The sequence below is a fragment of the Micromesistius poutassou genome (assembly GCF_964030765.1).
Source record: "Micromesistius poutassou genome assembly, chromosome: 1".
NCBI classification, from domain to species: Eukaryota; Metazoa; Chordata; class Actinopteri; order Gadiformes; family Gadidae; genus Micromesistius; species Micromesistius poutassou.
The window spans coordinates 12,743,966-12,765,931 of NC_140271.1; the positions used below are offsets into that span (position 1 = coordinate 12,743,966).

The 21,966-nt window shown below is 51.2% G+C and overlaps 1 protein-coding gene across 4 annotated transcripts; it reads right to left on the reverse strand.

The window, feature by feature from the left end:
• Positions 1-640: 640 nt before the first annotated feature.
• Positions 641-19,848, reverse strand: LOC311360244 (trinucleotide repeat-containing gene 6B protein-like). 4 transcript variants are annotated; one of them, XM_084480350.1, is made up of 21 exons: positions 19,554-19,848; positions 17,829-17,916; positions 17,094-17,115; positions 16,074-16,511; positions 12,997-15,840; positions 12,625-12,792; positions 11,862-12,022; positions 11,221-11,283; positions 10,623-10,778; positions 10,246-10,389; positions 9,599-9,781; positions 9,102-9,194; positions 8,753-8,954; positions 7,977-8,141; positions 7,352-7,519; positions 6,193-6,339; positions 5,399-5,491; positions 4,659-4,886; positions 4,421-4,491; positions 3,343-3,482; positions 641-2,989 (listed from the first exon to the last, which is right to left on the reverse strand). In XM_084480350.1, exons 2-21 carry the CDS (start codon positions 17,883-17,885, stop codon positions 2,422-2,424), a joined length of 6,111 nt encoding a protein of 2,036 aa, XP_084336476.1. In that variant the 5' UTR covers positions 17,886-17,916; positions 19,554-19,848; the 3' UTR covers positions 641-2,421. The 4 variants fall into 4 exon arrangements, with proteins under 4 accessions (XP_084336476.1, XP_084336475.1, XP_084336478.1 ...); XM_084480349.1 differs by having other exon boundaries at positions 9,102-9,215; XM_084480352.1 differs by lacking the exon at positions 9,599-9,781 and having other exon boundaries at positions 9,102-9,215.
• Positions 19,849-21,966: the final 2,118 nt, after the last annotated feature.

Genomic DNA, 21,966 nt, shown 5'->3' on the forward strand with positions numbered 1-21,966 from the left:
AAACATCTACACATTGTCAGGAACCACAAAAACACACATACATGTTGTACCTTATTACTAACATCATTACTCACAATTAAATCCATATTTAGTGCAAAAGGGTTATAAACCTCTTAGTGCATTGTTCCATCAGGATAATACACTCGTTTTTTCTATCAGAAGAACGCTTTCAAACGTATTTATTTTTTATGCACTTCAACACTTGGTAGTTAATGAGGTCCTCCCCTTTACTGTAAAGTGCTATATAAATATAAAGTTAATTTAATTTCATGATATAAAATGCATTCAGTTCACATGTCATTTTAAAAATGCTTTTTCTTCCCACTTAAGGTTAATCTCACCCAAAACACATCATGTTTGATGTTAACTTGACTGTTTCCGTATTGCATCGGAATGCCATTGTTTGGGACATTGTGACTAATCATTTGGCTGTTTGATTCATTGATTTCTACTGATTGTTTTACCATTGACAGAATTACTGTAAATGTTTTTTTTTTTTCCTGAACACTAAGAAATGTTCACTGAAGGGCATATACCATTTCACATCAACAAATTAGAAATGTGTTGCACTTGTTTATTTCCTTGTATTTATTTAATATAATCTTCATTGGTATTTCATAGTACACTCATACCATACCAACTAGTTATTATTTGCATATCTTGGAAAGCTTTGATAACGGTCCTCCCATCAAATCAAATGTTTCACATTCACCAGATTTAGGCAACGAATCAGGGATCAAATCAAGAGATACCTCGACAAAGATAGAAGCCAATACTTTCAACTTTATTATTAATCTTGTTCTCATTTGTTTAAATAAATTTCTTCTTTGTAAAATCTCAAAAGGAAAAAAGAAAAAACACTGGACAGGAGTGTGACAGCCTGCCTTAATTTAAAACCAATACACAACGGAACATAAAAACAAACGGTAACTATTGGAGCGTCTGTAAACACGCGCCCCACCCGTCCCGACCACATCACACAGTTTGATAACATTTGGCATGTCCTTTATCTCAAAAGCAGATGCCCTCAGTTCTTTTTCGTCAATAAAATTATTTTTTTTTATTATTGCATTTTTGGACAATAAAAAAATTCGCTAAAAAACACTCAACTTAAATGAGAAAAAGCCTTAGTGCCAATAATTGTTGAACACACAGCGGTATACCGAGTACACTCAAACGTTTTTTTCGTAATAGACCTTCTGTAAAGTAAGCAGCCATCGTCTCACACACACACACACACACACACACACACACACACACACACACACACACACACACACACACACACACACACACACACACGACCGGGCGTTAACATGCACACGTCAACCGCACGTCGAAATGTTCTCAGTCACACAAACAAACGGCTGTGGGTTTCTTTTGAATCCACAAAACTTGGTCTCAAACTCACTCACAAAAAACAAGAAAAACAAACACCTCCTGTGTGCGTCACATGACACACGGGGAGAAACACAACACCATGGCCTCGAACCGCCAGCAATTTCAACTTTCATTATCGCAACAGTAACAAACGTGATTGAGAGAGAATACGAGAGACAACAGTAAGAGGTCAGCTTCTTGAAAAAACAAAACAAAAACAAAATACTCATTTTTCCAATATTTCCACTTTTTCAAAATTTTTCAAAAAATTAAAACCATACGTACAAACGAAAACGAGAGAACGGACAATGCACATACACAGTAAGATGCAGTTAATCTCCGTTTTTTTTTCTTTCTTTTGAAAAGGAAACGCAAACGGCGAGTTCACCTCAGGTCGTCGTGTCAGTTTCATGTCTCTTCCGTGGATGCTGGTGACCCCGCCCACCGCGGCCGCGTTTGACCGCCGGGCGCCTCTGCATTTGGTGTGTGTGCACGTGTATGTAAATCTGTATGAAAAGATCCCCCCCCCTTTTTTTTTTCTTAATATCCGAGGACGTTGCGGCCGTAACGGGGTCCGGCCTTTGAGACCGGGACCCCACTCATTCGTTTACAGGTTCAAGTCTAAGCAGTTGAAATCTTCATCTGTGGAAAAAAAAGGCTGTATGTATATATATATGTATATATATATATATATATACACACATATACATATATATATACACACATATACACACACAGACACACACACACACACACACACACACACAGACACACACACACATCTAACAGTCCCTGCATGGATTTAGATAATAGCTTAAATCTGGCCACGAGAATGTGTGTAAGCATATCTCACATTTCAGCTAAACATGTCTACATTGACTTGCATACCATGTACGCGTACGCAAAGTGTGTGTTTACATTAATATGCATACAGAGTAAGTGTTTCCGTTGTCGTGTATGCTATAGAAAGAACATATGTTTCCCAGTGTATGCTGTGACAACGTGTCTCCTAAACCTAAACATTTAAATACCAGGGCGGAGTCAGATGGAGTCTGCCCCGCCCCCCAGCAGGTCGCCTGGCAACAGCGCCGCCGGGTTGTCCATTTGGTGCCTCTCTTCGATCTGCGGGGTCCCCCACATGCTGCCGCCGCCGCCGGGGTACCCCACCGTCACGGCCCCCCACATCCCCGGCCGGCCACCCGGCTCTGCCCCCCCAGGCCCCGCCCCGTCCCCGGTCCCGTTGGTGCTCCACTGGGAGAACACACCCAGGCCGGGCCCCGGGGCCCCAGAGCCCTCTGAGGAGCTGCCGCTGCCGTCGAGGTTCTGCCAACCGGAGCCGGTGGAGAGAACCGTCGACCCCCCAACCCCACCTGCTCCTCCTCCTCCTCCTCCTCCACCTCCAGGGGTGGCCGGCCCCCGCTCGCTGCCCGGGGAGCTGCCTCCGCTGCTGGCCACCGAGGGGCCCGGTCCCGACGACCCCTGGGGCCCTCCGGGGGCGGAGCCGGTGGGGCCCCCGTCACCCCCACCGGCCTGAGAATGTGCAAAATACCGAGCGACTTCCTCCTCGCTCACAAACTCAGCCAAGATGGTGGTGTTACCCAGAACGCACCTGGGGGAGGGTTGAAAACAAAACAAATCAGGATTAGTGGAATATTGTTTAACGTACGTTAATGTATGTCTGTAAGTGGTCGTGTTGGTGTGCGTAGTTCGCATCTGTAGATGTGTGGTTGTTGTCGATATGTGTGGTTGTGTTGATATGCTGTATTCTGTTGGCGTGTGTGGATGCGTGCAGTGGTGTTTGTGTGCTTGGGGTTGTATTGGCGTGTGTTGCTTTGTTGGTATGCGTGTGTCTGCTGGTGTGTATGTTTGTATGAAGAGTGTGTGTGAGGTGGTGCAGGGAGGAACCTACATATGTGTGTGTATGACGGAGTGTGACGGTGTGTGTGTGTGTAGTGAACCTACATGTGCAGTGCGCCCTGGGCCTTTGCCGCCTCCTGTGGGCTGCTGTAGCGGATCAGCGCGCTGCCCTGGGTCAGGCCCAGGTGGAAGGTGAGCAGAGGGCCGTGCTGCATGCAGATGGTCCTCAGAGTGGAGCCGTCGATCTGAAGACACGACAACGTTTACATTCAAACACATCCAAAGATTCCAATTCCCTTACAAGCTCCCTCTATACAGAAGTCATCTGAATATGGGCCTGTGAAGGATTGCAAGGCTGTCACTGTGACAATGTCTGGGAAATGCACACAATGCATAACAAAAGGTTCAATCTTTCGCTACAATATAAAAGCTGCTCGAGTGAACTTGCCATTTTGCACGCTGTAGTATTCCCAATGCAGGGCGATCGGTGCCATATGTAATTGATTAAAAAGGATCACCCAACTTCCCAATCCAATTAGCAGCCGGTCGCACATGACTGAGAACGCAGATGACTGACAGCTGCCGTGGAAACCGATAACTCGCCCCATGCTCCTTCTGGGGGGGGGGGGGGGGAGGGGGGGGGCGCGTGTTCCTATATGAGCCCCTAAGTAATCAGGGCTTTAAAGGGTTGTTGAACCCATTGTTTCAACTAGAGTTTGAACACTATGGAAATAAAGAAAAACACTTTGCGCTGAGGATTGTGGAAAGGAGAAGGGACGAGACGTCAGCAGAGTAAAACGTTCACAGATTGGTTGGCGGAGACCTGGGGTTTTATGACAGTTTTTTCTAAATGAAGCCATTATTATAGTAATAGCGACCAATTTGCATATCTTACTATGCTGAAGGTCATTTAAGACACACGAGGATGTTTAAAACCAAAACAAAGATGATGTTGGGGGTCACTTGCACTTTAAACTCCTGCATGGCCTCTTCACACAGATGCCCTCATCTCTTCCATGAATAGCTTCATAAGCAAATATCTTTCCCTCTCTGCTACTCTATCTCTAGACAGTGCCCCTCCCTGTATCTCAACACCACCTTCTCCCTCTCTCGTCCTCGTTACGTCTGATCTCTCCCTTGTTACACCACCTTCCTTCATAACTCCCCCCTCCCCCGCCCATACCTGAGGGGTCAGGTTGCTCAGCAACAGCCAGCAGCTTCCTCTTGAGGCCAGCCCGTCACTCCATGCCGAGCCTGTAGTGATGGGGAAGAGGGGTGAGGAAGGGGGAGAGAGAGAAACAATTTATTAATTCTATAAAAAGTAAACCATATTGCTGTCACCCTGGTGTATACGACGTGTTTGTGGAGAAACGGTGACCATGAAGGGGTTAAACAGTTTCCAGTGTTTTGAATAGTTGTACCTTGACTGAATCGGGAGTCCTGGCTAGCTCCTCCCCCTCCCCCTCCCCCTCCCCATCCCCTGGCCAATCGGGGGCCTCCGCTGCCCCAGGGGGAGGGCTGGGCCTGCTTCTGACTGGATAATCCTGGCGGCGGGCGTGGCAGCTGAGAGCTGATGCGATTGGTCTTCCACAGCTTGTTGTGTCCGATGGGCTCTGGGGGCCAGCTGGGCTTGTACTCCGAGTACTTAGCTAAACAGGAAATGGGGAGGGGAAGAGAGAGAGGGGGGAGGGGAGGGGAGAGGAAGAGAGCATGGAAGGAGAGCAAGAGAGGAAAGGGGAGGAGGGTAAGAAGAGGGGAGAAGAGGAGAGAATTAAAAAAACGAGCAAAGGGAGAGACCAAAACACAACTAACTAAAAACATATGAAAGCAACCAAAAACCAACACGAAAAAATCAACTTCAGCTTTCACTTCCCCAAACCCTCACGCACCAAAAACCAAAGTGTCTGTCTCCTTCAATCCTCTATCAAGCAGAGTCTTACGCAACCCTGAGCGCTCATTACTTCACAGCCGTCTCTGTGACCCTTGAAGGAGTGTTCTGTCGTCAATACTAGCTCCTCTGTCCCATAGTTCAGCTCCGGTGCCAGGTGTTGTGTAAGCACCGCTCACACATGTCCTCATCAGGCTGTTATGCTCCTTATTACAGCTCCATCATGCATAACGTCTCCCTCTAGCACCAGAGCGAGAGCGAGAGACAGGGTACCTGAGCTGTGGGCGTTGGCCAGGGGGCCGTCGGAGGCACTGTAGGGCCAGGCACCGGAGGAAGGCAGCGAGGTGGGGAGGGAGCAGTTTGGCCCTGGGACACCAAGCACACAACACCAGTATCACACACCAGTACAAAACACATGCACAATACCAGTAAAAAACACATGCATAACACCAGTATCACACACGTCTACAACACAAGAACAACATATATAAGTTCTAATCTAAATCGTAACAAATGAAACACGCCGTTGTTGGTCCCAGGGTTGACAACCAACAACCTAACAGGGCAGCACCCCAACAACCTAACAGGGTGGCCCCCCAACACCCTAACAGGGTGGAACGCAAGACCCTAACAGGGCGGCCCCCCAAGACCCTAACAGGGTGGACCCCCAACACCCTAACAGGGTGGACCCCCAACACCCTAACAGGGCGGCCCCCCAAGACCCTAACAGGGCGGCCCCCCAAGACCCTAACAGGGCGGCCCCCCAAGACCCTAACAGGGCGGACCCCAACACCCTACCAGGGCGGCCCCCCAACACCCTACCAGGGCGGCCCCCCAAGACCCTAACAGGGCGGCCCCCCAAGACCCTAACAGGGTGGACCGCAAGACCCTAACAGGGTGGAACCCGAACAACGTAACCGGAATCGGCAAACAATTGATCAGGATAAGGTTAAAGACCAACAACTTAACAGTGATTGTCAACCGATAACATAACGGGACTGACGAAAATAATAAAAGGGGCTGATGACCAACAAAACAGGGGTTGCCACACAAAAGTAACAACGTACCAGTGTTGTCACGGAGGAGAGGGTGGTCTGAGTCCTGGAGGCTCTGCGGACCCGGGGGGTTCATAACACTGCCAGGGGTCATGAAGGGGTCGGACTCAGGGTCCCCCGCGCTCGGGATCCCCTTCCAGGGCACACCGGGCTGGAACTCTGTTACCATGACGACAGACAGCATCAGCGTCATTTAGGAGCAGAGAGGATAGAGAGGAAATGCAAGGAAAGGACCAGGAATGGCTTATAGAAAAAAAAAGATCATATTATTACAAGCACATAGTTTCCTTCAGTATTTTGACCACTGCTGAGAACCAAACCTCACTTTGTGTGATGATTCAATTAAATTAAATTATCCAAATAAAGGTGAGTATGTAAACAGGTCATGTAGCCTGCAGACCATCCCGATCACGTGACCGCACATCCTGTTGCGCTTCAAGGATCAGTCTGGATGGATTTCAGTGGGTGCGAGTTGCTCTGCCTGGACAAACTCCTTCAGCCAATCAGTGTGACTGCTGTGACGCCTTCACGGTGCGCGATCCAAATCGTCAAAAACTGATATTCCGAGGGCAGACTCTAGTTTTTGAGTCCATTTCAGTGATAACTGCACTTTGCATTTACTTTACTAATGTTAACGTTACCCCTCGATGCTTCAGGAAGACATTACTGTTGCCAGCCTGTATTTTATGTAATCAACCACGACGCAGTCCCTGATTGGCCGTATACATCAACAACCACGACGCAGTCCCTGATTGCCCCGGTATACGTCCACAACCACGGCGCAGTCCCTGATTCGCCCGGTATACATCAGCAACCACGACGCAGTCCCTGATTGGCCCCTATGTCAACAACTGCGACGCAGTCCTGATTGGCCCATATATGTCAACAACCACAACGCAGTCCCTGATTGGCCCCTGTCAACAACTGCGAAGCAGTCCTGATTGGCCCATATATGTCAACAACCACGACGCAGTCCCTGATTGGCCCCTATGTCAACAACCGCGACGCAGTCCTGATTGGCCCCGCTTTCATTGTAATTTCTGGAAATCGAAAAGTGGATGGCTGAAGGTTCAGACTGATCCGATAGGGAAACAGGAAGTGAGTTCACGTGATCAGGATGGTCTCTAGGCTAGCAGATGAGGGTCTTTTAGGTATAGGAGGGGAGGGTCACCTGGGGGCCAGCTGGGGGGGCCTGGCTTGTGGGGCATCTTGGTCCCGGGGCTCCGGTGCCAGTGGTCCATGGGGCCCTGGGGAGGGAGGCCCAGGCCCTCGGGCCCCAGCATCTCGTACTGGGAGTACGGGGAGCCTCCCCTGTTCTTCATGGGGTTGGGTATGGGGCCTTGGGGAGAGACAGACACATCCAAACACAGACATAAATACAAGGCAGACGGAAATGGTACATGGACTGCATTTATACAGCGCTTTTCTAACCAGTGGCCACTGAAAGCGCTTTTACAATAGTGCCTAACATTCACCCACTCATGCACCCATTCACACACCGACGACGGAGTCAACCATGCAAGGCGACAGCCAGCTCGTCGGGAGCAGTCAGGGTGAGGTGTCTTGCTCAGGGACACCTCGACACTCAGCTAGGAGGAGCTAGGGGATCGAACAAGCAAACTTCAGACTTCAAACCTCCAGAGCCACATGCCGACCACTGGCACTAAAGCATTCAGATCAGCCCCGGCAGGAGGGTAGTGATCCATCATCAAGGGCCCTCAGATGGAGACACTGTGCCACCTGCGCAGCCACTACACACGGTGGCTGTGGTTCTGTCGTGCGGTTGGCCGGCGTACCGTTCTTGTGCATCGCGGCGATGGCGTCCGGCGAGGAGGAGGAGGGCGAGTGGCCCTCCATCATCCACTTGAAGCGAGACTGCTGCCCCCCACCTGGGTCCTTCATCCCTGGACCCCCGCCCTGGCCTAGGTCCAGTCCGGACAGGTTCCCTCCCGGTGCCAGACCTGACACAAAGACACCATCATCATCACCCCCTTCATCACTACCATCACCTCCACAGTCATAACCATTGTCCATCTGAAAGGAGAAGCAGCGCTGTAGAGCCAGTAGGACAGCGCCCTCTAGTGGATGCTGTGAGAACAGCAAGCAGATGCAGTGTTGAGCCCGGGTCATACAGCGACAGGCTGACTAGCATCAGTGCTTTCAACTGCAATCTGCACTCAATTCGCTTGATTTTTGTATTTGTAGACAGGGCAGTAACTTGGGTGCTCAAACAGCGAGCCGAAATGTTGTAGGTTTGATTCCCAATGTACAGGGCCTCCCTTTTGCAAAGTGCCTACAAGATCTTCCACGCTCTGAATTCACTGCAAAGCTGCTGTGTATGAAAGAGTCTCCTAAGAATGATAAAAACCCAATAGTGGACTCTGTTTGGTCATCTTATCCTAGCTAGCTTTTTGTATATGGGGAATGGGTTAACCTAGCGTTTGTTGGTGCTTGGCACTTGTTTCTATGAACATCCACATTGTACAGACAGAGAAATATTGTTTCTCTTTCTGACAAATGTACTTATTGTAAGACCCTTTGGATAAAAGCAGCCCGCCTGTGGGGGACTCACCAGAGTACATGGCCTGGGTCTTAGCGTGGAAGTCGGAGAGGGATACCCCACCGCCCCCGGGGTGGCTCAGGGGGTCCCCGGTCATGGGCTGCTTGGGGAGGCCTCCTCCACCCAGGTGAGAGGGAGACAGCTTGGAGCTCCCCCCTCCTCCTCCTCCCTGCTGTTGTCTCTGCTGCTGAAGGACCGCCATAATCCTGGCCAACTGTAGAGAACACCATATGACATACAGTCATCCCCTGCACCACCACCACCCTTTTAATACATGTTATATCATAGCACGCATCTCTTTATATAAATATGTGTACATATATGTGCAATACGGTAGGAGTGTGGTTCTGCGGGGTCTCACCTGCTGGGGGTCGGTCTGCTGGCGGAGGGGCTGGGGGAACTTCCTCTGGTTCTGCAGCAGCTGCTGCTGCTGCTGGTGCTGCTGTTGCTGCTGCTGCAGGAGGAGTTGACACGCCTGCAGATTAACGACACCACTCATTACAGTCTGGTCTAGTGAATCATTAAGAAGCTTAAGTATTGCCATTCAAAAAGCAAGAACGAAGGTGAAAAGAAAGAACATAGGAGGAACAGACAAATCTGCACACTTTGACGACCCACCACACACAGCTAGCCAATCAGAAGACAGTGATGACCCACCAAACAAAGTTAGTCCATCACAACCCACCAACCATACTCAGTTAAGAAACTTGTGCCCCTACATGCACTAATTCAACTTATACTGATGCAGGCCAATCAGAAAAGAGTGAAGGCCAACCACAACCAGTCAGCCAATCAGAAACCAACCACACAAGGATAGCCCAACAGAGCGTGCAGTGGGCTCCGAGCGCGGGAGCTCACCAGGTGGAACTGCTGGACATGAGGGTAGATGTTGCTCAACATGGCCAACTGCTGCGGGGACAGCTGAGGGGGGAACACTCCTCCTGCTCCTGCTCCTCCTCCCCCACCCACCCCGCCCACTCCACCTCCCCCGCCAATGCTGTTGCCAGGCGACGGCATCTGCTTCATCATGGACCCTGGGACCTGAGAAACAGCGGAGGGGAGGTCATGAGAGCGAATGCTGGGAGAGGACCAGGCAGGCAGATGGGAGATTCCCAATGCTAATGGCCTATCTCAAGTCACAAGAACTACAAGATCTTCCACAATCTGAATTCCCAGCAAAGCTGCTTTGGATAAAAGCGTCCTATGTACGATTTCAGAGCCATTAATTGGAGGGTTATTGGTTAGAAACGCCCCAGCTAATTAGTTAACGAAATGCAATGTTAGAATATCTGTTTTGAGTCCACTGCGCTGGCCTCTGTACGAGGCTATTTCCATTTTAGACCCTCGACTCATTTCTGACCATTCAGGGCATCTCTTCCCTAATTGCTTCAAGAATCCATCTTGCCTGTCAATCAGGTGTTTGAAATGCAGGTGGAGCAGAAAATGGATGGAGGAGAGTGTTAAGTTAAGGGGTGGAAGGGTAGGGGGTAGGTGTTTGGGGGTACCTGGGCAGACATGTACTGGTGGGGCACCTGGGCTCGTAGACCCTGGGTGGGGGTCATAGGATGGCCCCCGGGCTGGTGCATGCCTCGTGACGGAGGCATACCGCCCCCACCACCACCTCCGCCGTAAACCCCATGGCCACTCATCTGGGGGAGAGAACAAAGACACGGTCAGCCCCCCACAAAAGAACCAGGACCCCAAAAACAGAGCCACCCCCAAGGTCAGAAATCAGAAACTATTGGTTCACTAGTTATAATTCATGTTGGTCATAATGATTGATATTGCACACATCCTTGAAATTATATTAATTGGAATTATTTTTGCAATGGATAGGATTACACAGAGTTCTTGTAGCCTCTTTGGCTAATTGCCAGCATACCTTGTCGCCATAGTGACCCATGTCCCCAGCCACAATGTCTTTAGAGCCTGGCATGCGGTAGCCTCCTCCTCCTCTTCCTCGCCGCATCTCTCCGTTGTAGTCACTCATCCCTCTCTTGTCTCCCTCCATTTTCTTGTCGCCGCCCGGGTCGTCACCCTATTGAACCGTAGGTTAGTGTTAGCGTTAGCATTAGTGACACCAGACTGATTTTTCAGCTGTTGAAGATGCCCCATGTGCACCACCAGGTGTCAGGTGGAGGCTTCATCGTAAGCCATTTCAAAACCTATCCATTGGTGACATCACAAGTGGCCGCATCCACCCAGATACATGGTGGGTAGATCACCTCCTGCAGCCTAACAGTAGGAGCAGTCTACCAGCGGGGTGACGAGTTGACGTCACAAAGTGGTGTGTTTTGAAACGGCCTGTGATGAACCATCAGTGTCCTGCCTCTTTAAAAGGTCCCAGATTTTCAAAACTGCTTGTAACGGCTAATCACACTCACACCTGGTGGCGTGTCATGGGACCTTTAAGATGTGAACGGGGAACATGGTCCAAGCTAAAGGGGTTAAGTCCACAGATTTACCAAAGCACGTCTTACCAGGAGGCCCATGTTGGCAAACTGCCGCGACATCGGATTACCCCAGCTCTCACCCCGGCCCCCCTGTGGAGTAAATCAGAGACATAGTTTAATACCTCAACCCACCTGGAGACGAGGCATGACCCGGGATTAAGGAACGCCCAGGGTTAGCATTAGTAGGGGGGGGGGGATAATACAGTCGCTAGGGTGTTCCAATCCCAGCCACAAGGGACCGGGTTCAATACCTGCTCCTTAAAGATCTGTTTCTGGCTTCAAATCAAGTCCCTTCGGATAACAGCATCTGCTTTTCTAATCCGTCTGTAATCTTGATACACAGTCTATAAATGGTAAATGGACTGCATTTATCTAGCAGTTTTCTAGCCAGTGGCCCCTCAAAGCACTTAACAATATTGCCTCACATTCACCCATTCATGGACACATTCACACACTGACAGCGGTGTCAGCCACACAAGGAGACAGCCAGCTCGCTGGGAGCAGTCAGAGCGAGGTGTCTTGCTCAGGGAAACCTCTACCCTCAGCTAGGATGAGCTGGGGATCGAACTAGAAATCTTCCGGTTACCAGCCAACCCACTCTACCTCCTCAGCCATATGCAACTAAAACTGACGGGTGTTGTCGAGTTCGTCATGGTGTGTGGTCGTACCTTGACGTGGCCCCTGGCTCCGCCGTGGCCATGGCCCCAGCCTCCCTGGGACCCCCCGCTGTTCCAGACACTCCCCTCCTCCTCCTCGTCCCAGCTGGAGTGGCGGGAGGCAGCCACGGGCCCCTCGCCCTTTGACCCCCAGCCCTCCCCGGACTTGGGGCCTTCGGGGGAGAAATTTAACACAGGACAAAAGGTTAGATGAACTTATGATCATCAGCTTTGATTTACTGCCAATCCTTATAGCGCCCATAGGTTAGATATATTGAAGCTTAATTACAGTGGTGAATTCATTACAGTTTTAATAGTTCGGATGTACAGGTGATTCATTATTTTACAGTCAAGATTAGATTTACTTCATTAATCCCGGACGGGAGGATCAGGAAAGTTAAGATAAGGTTGAGGGGCCGCAAGACACAATTAAATGGATCCACACTCAAACCCAAGTCCACTTAGAGATGGAGACTCACTTCGATAACAAAATTGAAGCATAACCAGTTAAAAAATTCCAATTGTTTACTAAAACAACTTAAATGACCAACCCAAATCAGTTAAGAGACTCAAGCTCCTCAAAGCACACGATAAACTCAGCGCTAGTTGATTACAAATTAGTTCAATTTATACTTAATAATAAGTATAATAATAATATACTAAATAAGAGCCTAGAAAACAAAAACAAAACCACAAACATTCCAAATATTTCTATTTTTAATCCACGATGATCCATGACATCATCCGATGGATTACTCGACCAGTGGCCGCTCACCTGGCTTGCCAGGATTGGCCGAGGGGTTCCCCCAACCGGACGGCTTCCCGGGATCAGGGTCAGGGTCTCCCCAGCCAGCGGGCGCTGCTGATGGTGATGATGATGAACTCTGACCCCAGCCACCCGCACTGGTGTCATCCGGCTGTCCGCCTCCTTTCCCCCACATACCTGAGGTCACGTGATGAAGAACAACATGATTAATCAAAAAGTGACCCGCCCGACAAACAACTTCTTAATTTCTTGCTATTCTACTGACTAAACAAATACATCTTCATTTTCGTCACTGCAAATTTAAGAAATTGAGGATTAGAACAATTTTTTTTATGAGAAAAATATTTGAATAAACCCCCCACAAAAGGACCAGGTACTGACCCACTGCACTGTTGCCAGACTCCCTGTTGGGGGGCTGCCGTCTGGGGGGCTGCTGGGGGTTGGGAGGGGAGGGTCCCTGCTGGCCATGCCCGGGGCCCCCAGACCCCGGTCCTCCAGACCCCTGGCCCCCAGAGCCGCTGTTCTTGTCCCACATGTTGACGTTCTTGTGGCTGTAGCGCTGGGGGTCGCCCCAGGCGGAGGTCCCATCGTCGATCTCCATCTTGCGGCTGATGGACTGGGGGGACGGCTCCTCCCACCCACTGGACTCAGCGGGGTCCACCCCCCCAACCCCTCCCCCCGGCCCAGCAGCCCGGGGGACGGGGCCTGATGTCCAGCCCGGGCTTTGGTTCTGGCTCTTGGAGGGCGGAGGCGGACCGGTGCTCGGACGACCGCCCCACCCCCCCGCCATGGCGGGCTGCTGGCCTTGTGATTGGTGCTGCTGCTGCTGCTGCTGATTGGGGGCTTTCATTGGGGCCACCTGGCTGTTTGGTGTCTGTGCTGGTGGGCCATGGGGCTTGCCACCCCCCCACTCCTGGTGGGGCTTGCTCCCCCCACCTCCTCCTCCTCCAGCGTCCCCTCCCCCCCAGCCTCCTCTCTGAGGCCCTCCTTCGTCCCCCCAGGACGAGCCTTCGTCAGAGTTCATCCTGCCTCCACCACGCCCCTCTCCCCACATCCCTCCTGGTTTAGACTCTCGCTGTCCCCAGTCTCTCCCCCCTCCCCCTCCTCCACTAGGCCCTCCACCTCCCACATCCTTCCATCCTCCGGTTCCTTTATTCTCTGGAGGTGCTCCCCACCCACCTCTACCCTGTTCTCCGCCATCTCTCCAGCCTCCTCCACCACCTCCACCTCCTCTGTGGTCTCTCCATTCTTGTGGTTCCTCGCCCCCCCAGGGTTTTCCCTGACTCTCAGGGGCCAGTCCCCCCCAGCCTCCAGCGGTCTTGGCCGGGTTCCCCTCGCTGTTCCCCACCGGTGACCCGGCCTTCCTCCGGTTCCCAGCCTCCATGTGAGGCCCCCGGCCAGGCTGGTGGGCCACGGCGCCGTCCCAGCTGTCCCTCTTTGGACCGGGACCCGAGCTGCTGCCACTGCCTCCGCCAGTGGGCGGCTCGGTGGTCTTCGAACCCACGTTGGCCCCAGAATACCCAGAGCCGCGCGTTGTGTTGGTGGACGACGACGATGACGATGATGAGCTCTTGTCTTTGAGCTTCCCTCCTCCTGCGGCAGCAGCAGCAGCGGCGGCAGACGCCTCCATGTCCCAGGCCACGTTCTGCCTGATCTGGGTCTGGCCCCAGCCCACGTTGGACAGCACCCGCGGGTCCAGGTCGGAGCGACTGAGCATGCTCTTTAAGGCCACTTCAGCGTTGGGCGTCGGCTGGGAGGAGGGGCCTCCAGAGCTGTCCGTCTTCTGATTGGGTGCTCCTCCTCCTGCACTGCTCCCAGCTCCTGCAACTCCGCCTCCTACCCCAGTCTGCCTTCCACCTTCTCCTGCGCCTCCCCATTCCACCCTTCCTCTCTCCCCACTCTTCTCCTCCGCTGTCTGATTGTCCCAGGCCTTCGCCCCGCTCGCAAATGCTGTCGAGGCGGAGTCCTGCAAAGCCCCGCCCCCAACGCCGCCACTCCCTCCACTACTGCTGCTGTTGCTCCCACCTCTCCCGCCAGGCTGGGCTGTCCCTCCAGTTCCTATTGCAGTGTTTCCAGAACCCCCCCACCCTGACTCTCCCGTACCCCCGCCCTCCCCCGCTCCCTGAGATGCCCCAGGGGTGGTGGAGCTACTGTCACTCGGCTGGCCCCAGCCAGTCGTGTCGCCCTGGCTGGCTGGCTGGCCCCAGCCAGTCGTTTCGCCGTGGCTGTCTGGCTGGCCCCAGCCGGTCGTGTCACCCTGGCTGCCCCACGCCTTGTCCTCCTGGATCTGACCCCCGCTCCCCCAGCCGTCGCCCGGGGAGACCCCCGCGGTGATCTCTGAGGAGGAGGTCGGAGGCATGGCTCGCCACGAGGAGGAGGAGGAGGAGGAGGAGGAGCCCGATCGATTGGCACCCCCGTCTCCGCCGCTTCCTTGATTTGGTCCTAGCCCCGTCGCGCCAGTGCCCGCCCCCCTTTGAGGGCCCTGCTCGGCTCCGGGGCCGCCCCAGGGCTCTCCACCCCCGGAGACCCCTGCCCCCGGCCCCTCAGCTTGCTGCTGCTGGAGGCCTGGCTGGCTCCCAGAGGACGGAGGGAGAGGGCTGGTGGATGGACGGAGACCATCACCGGGGCCCTGGGTCTGCTCCGGCCCCAGGGCAGGCCAGGCAGAGGGGTTGGTGCTGGGGTTGAAGCCTGGGCCCGGGGCCGGCCCCCCACCACCACCACCACTACTACTACTACAGCTGCCTCCAGGGCTCTTCTGAGACCCTGGTCCCAGATGAGACATGTTGGAGTTGTTAAGCGCATCACTTCCTGTCCCGGACTCCGACGGGGAGGAGCCCCACGGGGAGCCTCCCGCACATTCAGCGAGCGATGACGATGAGGGTGGAGGGGGAGAAGGGGGTGAGGAGGGGTGGTCACCGCCCCCGACCTCACCCACTCCCTTCTGCTGAACGTTCCTCTCGTTCCATGAGGCACTGCTGTTGGGTGCATGATCCTGTTCCCTGCTTGCCCCGCCCCCCGTCCCGCCCGAACACGGCTTGGCCCCACCCAGGATGCTGGGCCACGCCTCCAGGTCAGACCCGTCCACTATCACCTTCTCCCAGCCCTGAGAGGGGGGCTGGCTGCCAGAGCCCGCCCCCCAAGTGGAATTTGCATAAGACGAAGTAGTAGAAGAAGCAGCAGCAGCGACGGATGGCGAGGAGGAGTAGGATGAACCCGGGTTCAGATCTACAAGGGAAGGAGGAGAAACGTTCTCAAACGAAGTACTGAAACACAGGAATCTTTTCCTGGATTTTCTCCACTTGGAAATTAGATTGTTATATTGTTTAACAACTATAGCCCTGACAGAACTACAAACACACAGAGAATCGACAACAGCGGATTGGACCCAGTACCATTCGGCTGGGCTCAAAACCACCCTATCCCCAAGACCCCCCCCCGACAGAACGAAATCCACCCACCTATGGGTCCAGCTGGGGGGGTTTCTCCCGACTGAGAGGAGAGCGGAGGAGGAGTAGCCCCACCTCCCGCGCCTCCTCCCCCTGCGCCTCCCCCCAGCAGCATGGAGGACAGGGGCGGCTGGCCCCTCTTCAGTAGCACTTTGTGGTCCTGCTGGCAGCGGAAGCGCGGGGGCACCTCGCGGGGGATGTAGCGCTGGGCCGTCGACGACGCCTGGCTCCCAGAAGAGGAGGAGGAGGAGGAGCAGGAGGAGTTAGAGGAGGAGGAGGAGGGCTGTCCGGTGGCCACAGCAGCCCGCTGCTTAACATTGTTCCCGCCGTCGGGAGGAGGCAGGGACGCACCAGGACCGCCGGAGGAGGAGGTGGTGGGGGGGGGGCCGGGGGAGATGGGTCCCGGGGCGGAGGGCGGCTGGATGGTGGGGGGCTTGGCTGCTTCTGGCACTGCAGACAAAGATTAGAATAACTTCACAGTTAATAAGTGATGAGGCCCACAAGGTGGGTTCCGGGGAAATAGCTGTTGACATTCCCAAACCCCAAAACAGTTACTTTAATTATTCACTATAGAAGAATTTGAGGGATTTGTATGAACAAGTCATCACATCGATACTATACATCACCGGCTACACCAGTAGAGTATATGGATCGAGTAGACGAAGGTGGGATCCATTATTTATAAATAACAAATAAATGCAATACAGCCCTCTCTGCATTAAACCACTTTTATCATATTGTGATATTCAACACCTGTTTCAATGTCCCAGATGCCTAGTTTCAGGATTCCTACAACCCAATTCCCCCATGGCACAGCAGTGCATTCTGGGAGTATTGCTGTGGCATGGGTAAGTCGCCGGGAGCAATAGATAAGAGTTCAAGCAGACATGGTGTCAGTAGCAAACACCTGGGTCCACTCCCATAGGTCATAACATTAATCTAGCTGAATACACAAACAAACTACAAATCCCTTTATTAATGTAGTCTGTTGGTGCTGTACTTCTCAAAGAAAAAGACAAACTGAAAATTTACCTTTTATTTTTGGGTCTGGCACCTGAAATGACAAAATAGAGTTGCATAAACATCAACAATTTCCCCAAAAGGTGGAGATGCAAGGTGAAGGCGAGGGAAAGAGTGGATACTATGGTGTGAAAGGCAGAGCTGTGTACACAGGTGTTGATAGCAGATAGTAAACGGAGGAGGCAGCGTGAAACGGAAGACTCTCAAAGACGAGAGTGTGGAGGGTGGAGGTTTGGAAAGTGAAGAAGGTAAAGGTGCATAAGCTTAAGGTGGAGGTGTAGAAGGTAAAGGTGCATAAGCTTAAGGTGGAGGTGTAGAAGGTAAAGGTGCATATGTTTAAGGTGGAGGTGTTGAAGGTAAAGGTGCATAATAATATGTTTAAGGGGGAGGTGTAGAAGGTAAAGGTGCATAAGCTTAAGGGGGAGGTGTAGAAGGTAAAAGTGCATACGTTTAAGGTGGCGGTGTGGAAGGTAAAGGTGCATAAGCTTAAGGTGGAGGTGTAGAAGGTAAAGGTGCATAAGCTTAAGGTGGAGGTGTTGAAGGTAAAGGTGCATAATAATATGTTTAAGGGGGAGGTGTAGAAGGTAAAGGTGCATACGTTTAAGGTGGCGGTGTGGAAGGTAAAGGTGCATAAGTTGAAGGGGGAGGTGTAGAAGGTATAGGTTTGTAAGGTGAAGGTGTAAAAGGTAGAGATGCATATGGTTGAGGTGGAGTTGTGGGTGTGGAAGGTGGAGTCTTCCTCCTCACCTTCTGAGAGGAGTCCCTTTTCTTTTTATCCTCTTTCTTCTTTTTCTTGTCTTCCATGAACTGCTGTTCCCTGTCCTGACTCTCCCGTCTGTGGGGGGGCGATAAAACACAAGGTGGAAGTTAGTCATGTGTATGGTATACTGTACATCAAGGGGTTCACAACCTTTAGCCCATGATCGAAAGCAGATGCATGTGCTTCCACACCCATTAACGTCCATCCTGGATAACAATGCATCACTGAAGCAGTTTAGTAGCAGTTTGCCTTTAGCTATGAAATCTTAGGTCGTCTGAATTCAAATAATGTACCTTAACTCATCCAGGTTTTTTAATTAAATATCCGCCATGACAGTCAAATATCTTAAAAGTCAGCAATCTTCCAGCGACCCTATACGCACCAGGCTACCCTACGTTGGGAAACGCTGCCTTGCATACCGAGACAACCCTCCTAAGGAAATTAAATCAGTTATACCACATCGCTGCCAGCCGGCAGTCGAACTGTAATGTTAGTCACTAGGGGTTTGCCAAAAGTCCTCCCTTTACATTATTCATCAGACTGTGGTCACAATTACAACAGAGACTCTGGAAGGCACAGCGAACAACAAAAAACAAACAAGCAACACAACAAGTGCATCTTTGTGTAACTGTTTATAAAAACAGGTTAACCTGTGTTGAAAGCCCTGAACATGAAGGCCAGTCATGAACCTAAACACCGCCTCAACCGACGAGATGTAGGACCATCTAGTTTACACTTACAATCAACACAATTGCAAACATAAGACGTTTCTTGGCTTGATAACTGCGTGACAATTTTCTAACTACAATTTCTTTATGCAAGGTATGAGATCCTACTGTAGTGGACGAGCTGCTGAACTAAAGGTGTCTGACAACAGGGGGGTGCATCCCACAGATCAACAGACGTAAACATACAAGCATCCTCCACGTCCATTGAACCTGTGCTTGAACACCACAGGTAAACATCGAGACTCGAGTAGACAGCTGTATGAGGCTGGGACTACAGCCTGCTGTAGACACCTCGAGGAGGCTGGGACTACAGCCTGCTGTATACTCCTCCAGGAGGCTGGGACTACAGCCTGCTGTATACTCCTCCAGGAGGCTGGGACTACAGCCTGCTGTAGACACCTCCAGGAGGCTGGGACTACAGCCTGCTGTAGACACCTCCAGGAGGCTGGGACTACAGCCTGCTGTAGACACCTCCAGGAGGCTGGGACTACAGCCTGATGGCCCTCCGATCAGAGATATTATCCCCCACCCTGCGATGTAGACACACGTTATGGTGGAATTAGCTTTGAATAATAAACATCGGATGGTATCAGCATTGACGCAATGTTTTTGGTCGACGGTATTAGTGTGCCCTCCACACCGGGACCGTTAGGTACCGACCCCCGGCTAACGTCACCGGAGACCCCGCCATGGACACATCCCACCAGAACCGAGCTACCGGGCGGGGTTCAAACCGTGTTGTTTGGCTACCAGGGTGAAATCAGACGACAAACACGAAATAAAACCACGAAGTCCGCCACCACGGTCGAATAAAACCACGAACTTTAGTGACGTCTGTCTGCTCGCGCAGCGCATCTGCGACCGCGCAGCGAAACCGAAAAGATAAAAACGAAATACGTTTTGAAAAGTTGACGCAGATACGAATTCGCGGTCGGGCGAAACACGAAGACGACGCGTTGGACGTCGAACAAGATGCACACTCACCTCAGGAATCACGTAAAACATAAAGTGCTTCTGTGCAGAAAATTCGTGCAGATCGTAAAGCGCTAGCGGGTCTAGCTAGCGCGGCGAGCTAGCTCTGCGCGGCTCTCTTCGCGGCTGAATTGAAAAATAAACGACATCGTGGAAAGGCGAAACGTTGGTTCGTGGAAAAGGAGACGCGAATTCGTAGAAGTCCTTCGTTTCGAGTTCCCGCTCCTCAGACTGTAAACAGACCGCCGTGCAGAACCTCCCGATGACTGTCAGGCGCTGTGTGCTCGGCTAGCTTACTGGCGGCCATTTTGCTTCTCGTCTCAGCGAGTTGTTGATGCGAAGGGGGAGGGGGAGGAGGAGAAGGGGGGAGGGAGGAGGAAGAGGAGGGGAAGTGAGGCTGGGAGGGGCAATGGCATCCAGCTGCAGCCCCGGAGCCGCACACGGTTGTGTGGCAACCAGTGGCGGTTAGAGGCATAGGTAGGCGGCCGCTTGGGGCCCCCAAAGTAGGGGGGCCCCAACCAACCTAAAAAAGAAAAAAAAGAAAAAAGACGCTGATAAGTATTTCGCAGCGCAGCCAAAGATGACACGCTTTTTTTTACGGCTACTGTTGGGGATACAGACAGGAACAAGAACGTCCAAAGTGTTGAACATGGTGAAGACCTGGGTGAAGACCTGTGAAGACCGTCAATAAGTAGGACTCTCTCTCTCTCTCTCTCTCTCTCTCTCTCTCTCTCTCTCTCTCTCTCTCTCTCTCTCTCTCTCTCTCTCTCTCTCTCTGTTTCTCTATTTCTCTCTCTCTCTCATTTTCTTTTTATATACATTTCAAACAAACCTACCATATATATCCATATATATATCCACCATATATATATATATATATATATATATATATATATATAGGTTTGTTTGAAATGTTCAATCAAGTGCAATGCCAATTGCAACCTCACACAGTTAAGTCAATTATTCCTCTTGGCAATATTTAATTTATTTTTTAAGTATATGGCTGTTTGTGATGTTTTGCTAAGTATATGACTGTTTGTGGGGGTTTACCCTAACTACTTGTCTTGCTGTTATATTGATATTGATTTGATCTTAAAAAAATAATAAAAAGTGCTGGTTTTCCTGGCATTTTGGCAAAGACAGATGTTATCTGAAATTGTATTCTCTGTTGGATTCCATCGTGACTATTAGTTTGTGTAGTGCTACACTTTGTCTATTCTCTGCTTTCCATCTTCATTTTGGAGTAAAGAAGTGTATGCAGGGTTTAAAGGGGAAGATTTTTTTCCTCATCTCCAACCTTTACTTCCACGTAGCTTTACCTGCCTATCCACCATTCAGTCTGTAATTTTTTTTTTTTACACGCTAAAACAACGTTAAAATGACCAATGTGGTACAAATACAAAGAAAAAAATTAATCTATTCATGGGCGCAGCCATTTTTGTTGAGAGCGTCATCACTGAACTCGGTCTGCTCTCAGAATTCCGAGGGGGTGCGACCAAAAGGGGGCGTGCCTCAGAGAAATGCCGCAAGAAAGCTGGGAGATTTCCCCAGGCTGGTGTCCGAGGCATCTTGAACACACCAAAAGCTGAAAAACCCAACCTGCCACACCACAGTGCGTTGCCACACCACAGTGTACGGCTTCGGGGTTGCAGCTTGATGCTACTCTGGAGGGGAGGAGGAAGTGAGGAGGGGGAGGGGGAGGGGGAGGAGAAGATGGGGGGGGGAGTGAGGCTGGGAGGGGGGGAGGAGGAGGAAGCCGAGGGGGAGAGGCCACCACTGACATGACGTTTTGCATAGCGCTTCCCACAATTCGTTGAAAGATAGATAACTCAAGTTGAAAAAATAACTTTGATTGTAACTTTTTGACATCTTTACATGTATCACTGTTATTATTGTGCATAAGAATGCATAACATTGATATCCCTTTTCCGTTATTCTTCTTCCAACCAAACTTGTGCAATTAATGTGGCCAAAACTACCGAACCAATCGATTCCATCCGCTGAGGGAGGAGCGCGAGGACGTGCAGGCAGTGTTGCCTGATTGGGCAGTTTTTGCCACTCAATTTGACTACTTTTTATGATGTTCAAGCAGCCTTGCCAGATTTGGTGAGTTTTCCCGCCCAATTTGACTACTTTTATTCATGTTAGGCTGGAAAAATTTGCAGAACTGCCGGGATTATTATAATTCTTTCTACAAACATCAATCAATACCATACCTTTCATATGGCATAGTGTTTGTGCAGCTAGTACCACTATTACTTCAGCTATACTACTACTACTACTACTACTACTACAGCTACTACTACTACTACCATTACTACTACTACTACAGCTAGTACCACTACTACTACTATCTTCCAGCTTTGACAGTATTACAGTTTAGCTTCCAGCTTTTCTAACAATGTATTTCAGCACTTTGCTTCTT